Genomic DNA, 7898 nt, shown 5'->3' on the forward strand with positions numbered 1-7898 from the left:
TATTTAAAGACCCCTATCAAAATTCTTGAGGTCAGTATATCTACGAAGGTATAAACACGTTTAATTAATTCTCACACGCATAATGTACATGTAAAGGTATCCTATATACACAATGTCGAGCACGAGGATGCTTCGAAGGTTCGGCCCCAAGTTTAGGGTATCTTCGGAAACTTAATACCCGTCCAGGTGAATAGTGTGAATATGAAGTTTCAAGTAACAATGCATTGAAGCAAAATTATTTGGTCATCGGTATAGAATGCTCAGAGGGACTTTATTGCTTTTTAAAGTAATATTATTGCTGTTGTGCAGTGCCGGCAGGGGGGGCGTGATGGGGCGATGGCCCAGGGCGACAAATTCTGTCTGAAGTTGGAGTCTCTTGCCTCCCCTGGCGCAAACCCTCAGAACTGTGCTTTACGCTAGAGGTGGAATAATTCCACCGCCAAACGTAACGCTAAAGGAAAGATGAAATTCTTAATATAATTTTACTTGGGATCAGCAAAAAACTAACACTTGATATTGCTTCCCTCAAGTGGGCGCCACAATATTTTGGCCCTTAAGCCGGCACTGTTGTTGTGGAAGCGAGACCGCGCATGACAGGACGTAGAGCGCATCTCTTTCTTAAAACTGCAAGTCTTTCTTAACGACTTGGCGGTAGGCCCTCAGATATGTAATGTAATGGCTTTCGCAGTGGAATCGACTGCATTTTAAAAATAATGTGAGAACAAAAGTAAAACGGTCAAGTGCGAGTCGGACTTGTGACAAACAAACTCAATTTTTTTTAATCACCCAACAAATACAAGACATGATCATGATGAAACATGACTCGATGTTTATTTTTAGTGTTTATTGTTAAAGCGGCAATAAGAATGTACAATATATGAAAATTTAAACTCTACTATCACGGTTTCTGGTGACAGACAGGGCTGCTTCAGTAATCGACCCCTAAAATTCATAAAACGATTTAAGACATAAAATCTTTGTACTGAATAACAATACCTCCTAGTTGCTTCTAGGAGTACTGCGAACTATTTGTCACGGGGTGTTAAAATAACTTACGACGAAACTGAACTATAAAACCATCAACAACTATTTTCTTATAGAAAATATACCAATACATTGAAGACATTGAGATTCGAGCTAATACTATAAACAGATTAACAGCCCCAGTAAGAAAGAGGCATATCGAAGTGACGTGTTAAAATGTCTATCTGTCTCGTACATTTTGTTTGATAATGACAAAGCTAGCACGACTCGTAAGGGCGGTTTACTCAGTGTCAATCTCAATTATGGTTGTAAGTGTATCTCATCGCGTTACACAGATCACGATGAAAACCAAGCAGTACATTGAAATTATGTGATAGCTAACTTCCCTAGGGAATGTATGTGTGCAGCCTTAATCAATTCGAAACAAGTGTAGCGTCAGTCAGTGCGGTGCTTACCGACAGAAAACAAAAACTACTGTGCCCAACTTGATGAAATTTGTGGGATGAAATATTTCACGAACCTATATGAAAAATAAATCAACAAAATCGGTTCACCGAGTCCAAGATTCAGAGGTAACTAACATAAAAAAAACAAACGATTTTAGAACGCCGTTCTTTTTTAAAGTCGGTTGAAAAGGAATTTTATATAATACCATTTTCCAGACTTAAATAATACCCACAAAAGTCTTTTGGAAGGAGACTATGTTCAAATATGATGCCATATTGATAACATCCACAGAGTTTGCAGATACCGTTTCCTATTTACGAGCAAAATCGATAGCCATTCGGAAATAGTAAAGAAAAAAAAATAGACTAAAGATAAAATAATAAAGACCTGGAACACAATGATAAATCCAATTTTAAAAGACAGCAGAGGAGATTGTGAAATACCAAGAAACTAGAAATAAATTCCGAAATTTTACAAACTTAAAACAGCACCATCAATTCTAAGAACGTGGCCCAAACTTTGTTATTCTATTGAACGTGCTCTTCCCTAAATCTTTTAGGAAACATTATTGGCGAGTATTCAAGCATCAGTGATATTGTAAACAGATGCAATCTAGATATCACACCGGAACGATCCATCCTCCCACAGGAGCGCGTGGGCGGTTATCGGAGACACGAGCCACTAAAGCTGTATCACTAAATGTCATAACTATAAATACAATCAATTATGTTAACAGTGTTACGTCAGTACTGTCAAATGAGGTTTTCTAAATTCAGCCTTTGTAGTAAAATACTCTTGCTTCCCCAAGTGCCATGCCATCTCTATCACTATTGAGTGGAATGTAGAGAAACAGTAAAAAAAAGGAAAAACAAACATAATTATCACAAGCAAAAAGACATCTATACTAGGAACAAGCATTCAGGGATCAAACGCTTGTGATACGCGGGGATCGAATCCGCGTCATGTCGCGTGCCATTGGTTAAGCGTGGTGACCTAACTAGCCTATCCGTGCAGTCACATATTATGTGTAAGAACGGCACGAAATAAGGTGCCGTTTTTGAACACGGTTAATAGTAAATAGTAATAACACTTACATGCTTATTATGAATATATCAGAAGTCCTGTCCCACGAGAAAACTATACACCCCTAAAAACCAATAGCTAGATATTGGCAAGACAATAACAGACAACTCAAGGGAATTCCCTTCTTATACAAGGGTCAGGGTAACCAGCACTAAGTACGAAACTATCAGATTCACGTTCAATTCCAAGGGTCGCGCACAATTTAGAATATTGTGTGCGTTTTAGTAATACTATAACATCCCCCGTATTTCGGCAGGGACTCAAAATGTTAGAACTGTGTTTCATCTATCTCCGGGCGGGTAGGATTGCCGCCGCATCGAACTATGAGAATAAGGAAACGGAGTGCATCTGTGTTGGGCATATGACACTGAAGCTGGTGTCTTGCAGCAGTAGGGCAAAAATCGATCAGAATATTATAGAAATTTTCAGATAAACTCAAGACTAACTACGTTACCACATTCTTCAAAGCAGATAAGGCAAACCTCAAACAAATGTAAAAATCATCGTATCATAAACGCACAAAAACATGCATAAGATAAAGGGTTATAAATAATGCAGTAACACTTTTACATACGTAGCGCTATACCTACATATGCATATAGAATGTTCAGGGAATTCTAATCGTCTGAAATACGTTAGTATTTTAAAGAAAAAAAATGAAAAAATGACAAAGACTTGACACTTTGCTCATATCTATTAGAAATTGTTAAAATACAATTGGATTTGCATTTATGCTGTGTTCGTTTCACTGTTAATTGACAGACAGCGACACTTAAGGGTAATTACTCAGTCTCGCGTGAGTTTTAGGCTTTAAGTATCATTAGGTTCGCATACCCTCGACTCATTACGCTAGCAACCATTATCACTCCGTAAAAATCTTGCACAATTCGAGATACAAGCAAATATCTTAAAACGATAAGATGGGGCAAAATTAAGAAGTACTACTCTAAATGCTACAATTTGATATCTTAGGATGGTTGGGTTGCCGCAGCAGCGGGATTGTCCGAAAAGGTTACCGTGGCATCCTCCATCTTTTGCCCTTCGCGTACCGAAGGGCAAAGGACGGAACATGGGTAGGTTTTAGTCAGTAGAAGCCTGCCCTCAACCCAAAGCCAAAAAGTCATCTGAAGATTTTCCACCCGAAAAAAATTGTATGATTGTGCAACACCATTTAGACAAGATTATAGACTAATTAAAATAAGAATAAAAAAAGATACAAATAAACGTTATTGTTTATTTAAATTTACAAGTTTTTATAATAACACACAAACTTGTTAACTTCTTTATCTAAAACAAATTCTCAGTTTATTCGAAAAGACATTGACTGATAATATTTATCTGATTCTCATGAATGTCAAGTTTTATGAATATATTAATCTCGCTTTATTCGTTGGTATAATGTAGGGTCAGCAGCGTAGGAAATGAGTTCCGTGCATACATATGTCATTTGCAACAATCACACACATGTTACAGACATTTGGGCGTTTATAAAATTCTTCGGAATAAACGGCTTTTATTAAGCTGACTTTGGTCAAACTAATATTATAAACCCGAATTTTGTATGTGTGGATGTATAGATGTATGTTCCTCTCTCATGCAAAAACTACTGAACGGATTTAGAAGAAACTTGGTATACAGATAGTTTATAACCTGTATTATGTTCTCATGGGATCATTTTCGATGTGTAGCGGGCGCGCATGGGCAACAGCTGGTATTAACTATATTGTGACTCTTTTCAAAAGAACTCCGGGACACCACCTGTGCCGGGCTCGAATCAAGGACAAAATTACGAAATTGGTGGGAAGAGACGACGCGACGTCTGTTGAAAATATTATTGGCGGCGCGTGGTTTTACTGTAAAATTATTGATTTGTCATATTATATCCCCTCCAGTGACGCGTCAGAGCTCTTTTTGCTTGCGTCGGATTATAAGTCAATTGACCATAGAATGTTAACAACCGTAACTTAAAGTCCTATAATTAGTTAATCCGATTATTAATTTAACGAATACAAAGGAGATGTCAACCGAATGGTAAAGTTTACACGGGAGGTACTGAGAACGTCTTTATTACAATGTGTTAAGAGTGCTTTTTTGTGAGCCGATAACTATCGACACATGTGCCGGTACTAAAAGCTAAATCATCAAGGAATAATGTTGTCAGTGTAGTAGCGAGACATTGCACTATATTGTGCATAAGAGCATCTCGCTTCGGCTGCGTTCAAAAAAATAATTTAGATCAATATTGAAATTTAAATATGAAGTCCAGCTGCAATTTAGTTGAAATCTGTCTATGGTGTCCAAATAATGTATTTCAACAGTCAAATAGCTTTGCTTTTAGTTCCAGAATATGAAGATTCTTGACCCCATGTTAATGCATGACAAAATAAGCTCTCATATGCAAGTCGAAAATCAAGAGCTTAAAAATATCCTTATAATAAAGTGTCTTCCCTTGCTTAGTGATATTGCTAGTCTGTTATATTTAGGCGCATATTAGGTACTTGCTTTTAACCATCTAGTTGATCTGTATTACTTTTATAACACTACTTAATGTTGGATATAAGTTTGTTTTCCCAGCAACATGATAGAACAGGAGAGATTGTTGGTCTAGTTGGCTAGAGGCCCTGACTGCTATCCTGGAGATTAGGGATTCAAATCCCACCCAGAACATAATATATATTTTAGAGATGAGTATGGTAATTCTATAATATGCATGTAATTAGAAATATATAAATATGTTTATCAGTTGTCTAGTACTCATAATACAAGTTTTGCTTAATTTTAGTCAAAATGGCATAGTGTAAAACTTTTAGAATGTTATATTAAGTTATGATGTAAATAGATGATGATATAAATATAAATACCTTTAGTCTTCTGACAAGTTCATCAGGGCCAAGGTCATCGGTGATTGGACGGCAGCCTTGCGGGTACACTATTTCCGCCATGCTGCCAATCTGCAACAGTTGGACATGAAAATTAACAATTATCACATTTAAATAAAGCTTATAGCTAGAAGGGATAACGATTAAGAAAGTTTTTACAAAACAGATTAATGATTAAGTTAGTAGTTCATCAGAACCCGTGGAGCTAAGTTTTAAATGCCCAATAAATCGAAAGGATCAAGAAAAGATCAAATTATTTATTAATGAAGTGGATCTACTTGTTCATAAAAATATGTTCAGCATGTAGGCATCCATCCCACAACTAGGAAAAGGCCGTATTCAACATAGAGAAGGAAAACAGAGATCCAAAATTAAATTAATTTCAATTTCAAACTGTATACTTACAAATAAAAAGAACTATTGAATATGTGACTATAATTTACAATATGACATATAAAAATAGCATATACTCAATATTCAAAAAGATAGAGGAATATTATTGATTCTCAGAGCTTATTCAAACTGCAATATTAAAACCAGCTGATTCAATTTAGATTGGTCCCATCAAATTATTATAACCACTCTTTACAAAAAAATCTACTGATACTACTCCTTTAACACATTATGGTCTCATTGGTAAGACTGGAATTTAGGAGTAAATTTATAACAAAAACTTTCATTAGCCAAAAAATCAATATATACAAATAACAAGCTAAAAGAATCCAGGCTTGTTTGCTTTTAGTTCAATACTTTTCTTAACATTTTTAAGCCAGGATTCTGATCTTATGGTACACCAGATACCAAGTATTTACCAGTATATTGCTCACCTACCAACACACACTTTATTTAAATCTAATAAGAGTAAAGAAAGCTGAAACAATTGCCTCACTATGATAGGAGATAAAACTATATTGAAGAAAGATTTTATCAAGTGTATCATACAATAAGCAGACAGCGTATATATAGCCTAGTTACCGTTAATTATTGAAAGAACAAAAATTGTATGTCCATATTAGTCTCAAGTGCCAATGTGATATAACTTGCCAGGTCTGAGTATGATTAAGGCAAGAAAGAGCGAGAAATGCTGAAAAACAAAACATCTAACACATATGGCAACATATGTCACGGGTTAACATAAATAATGAACAATTCTGGTTTCATGAACATCTTCAATAATTGCACTCACATACATGACAATGTGTAAGATCTCAATAGTTTGTTCAATTTGTTGTAAGACAGATATAATGTTGAAATAGGTGAGGATAGCAATGTCACACTGAGCAAGCTTGTAAGCCACAGCTATCAGCTAGAAATGTGTTACCAGCACAGCTTAAAAGGCTTTTTACATAATTCTAGAGAGCATTTAATATCAATATAATAACGAGATATTAATGAATAACTTGTCCTCAGAAAATAGGTCAGCATATAAAAAAGGGACAATACTAGAACTATAAGATAAAACTCTGTAGAAATCTCTAGAATATTGAGGGTTATGACTGTTATGAGGTTCTTGTGACTGAAATGTAAACTTAAAATATGCAGAAGATGTTGAAGTTATTGGGTTTGTATGTTTACCTGTTAATCAAGAGGCAAAGAGTTCGTTCGCCACTATGCTTGGCTATGGTATAAGTTCGTCATGACCATGATGGCCAGCAGACAACATAGTCAACTGTGTACAAACACTCATAGCTGTGCAATACTGCATTTTCTATGTCGAACATGATGCTTGTCTCTCGGCACGCAATTCTTTATTGATTATGTACGATTGCAAATAATTAAGGGCATCGTTCTCAAAACAATATCGTTATGATGTTTAGAAACATAAAACATGACGTGTCGAACATATTCAGTCATAATTTTTCGATTCCTCGCAGAAATACTATCGCAAACGTGATATTTACCCTACCCTGTTGCTGTGCTCGTGGTTTATACAACAATCAAATTATGCCAGATTATGGCAGACCCAGTTTTTACGACCAAGCAAACAACACAAACTTAAGAGGTTAATCCATCATAACTATACCAAATTATACCAAAATATATCGAATTTGCATCTCGATTACACATAAACAGACAACTTAAAACTGTAATGGCTAGAATACGTACAAGAATTCATAGACGTGGGCCTGCGTTCACGTCCCGATGTTTACAAAAACCACCACAATATAACAACTCAAACAAAATGTTCACTGTTAAAGCATAGTCATTTCATGAAAACGTCACTGGAAAACAAATCATAAGGGTTAAAAATCGTCCTATTGATCTAAATACATAGAAAATTCGTGCTTATAATTTTTTTATCAATCTATGTGGACGCCAAACTGCGGGAAAAACTACAGCGAAGTTGGCATCATGTCGCTCGCAATTCAAGGTTGTTCTATACTCTATGGCGTCGGTATGTTGTCTATGAACGATGGCATTCTATAATTCTGTTATCGAAGCATTTTGACTATGGTAATATAGTCAATGGTTAATGCAGGAATTGATCTATGTACAATCGGGTTC

General features: G+C 35.8%; 1 protein-coding gene across 5 annotated transcripts in view; it reads right to left on the reverse strand.

The window, feature by feature from the left end:
* LOC113494169 (sister chromatid cohesion protein PDS5 homolog B-B) overlaps positions 1 to 7777 on the reverse strand; it is a 41386-nt gene extending 33609 nt beyond the window's left edge. For 4 of the 5 annotated variants that reach the window (XM_026872376.1, XM_026872373.1, XM_026872375.1 and 1 more), the window contains exons 1-2: positions 7500 to 7777; positions 5376 to 5465 (exon numbers count right to left, since the gene is read on the reverse strand). In XM_026872376.1, the coding sequence (XP_026728177.1) occupies positions 5376 to 5456 (81 nt within the window). In that variant the 5' untranslated portion in view covers positions 5457 to 5465; positions 7500 to 7777. Of the gene's footprint in view, positions 1 to 5375; positions 5466 to 6968; positions 7475 to 7499 lie in introns of those variants that run through there. The other variant, XM_026872372.1, reaches the window with a different exon arrangement.
* Positions 7778 to 7898: the final 121 nt, after the last annotated feature.

The sequence above is a fragment of the Trichoplusia ni genome, chromosome 5 (assembly GCF_003590095.1).
Source record: "Trichoplusia ni isolate ovarian cell line Hi5 chromosome 5, tn1, whole genome shotgun sequence".
In the NCBI taxonomy this organism is placed as follows: domain Eukaryota; kingdom Metazoa; phylum Arthropoda; class Insecta; order Lepidoptera; family Noctuidae; genus Trichoplusia; species Trichoplusia ni.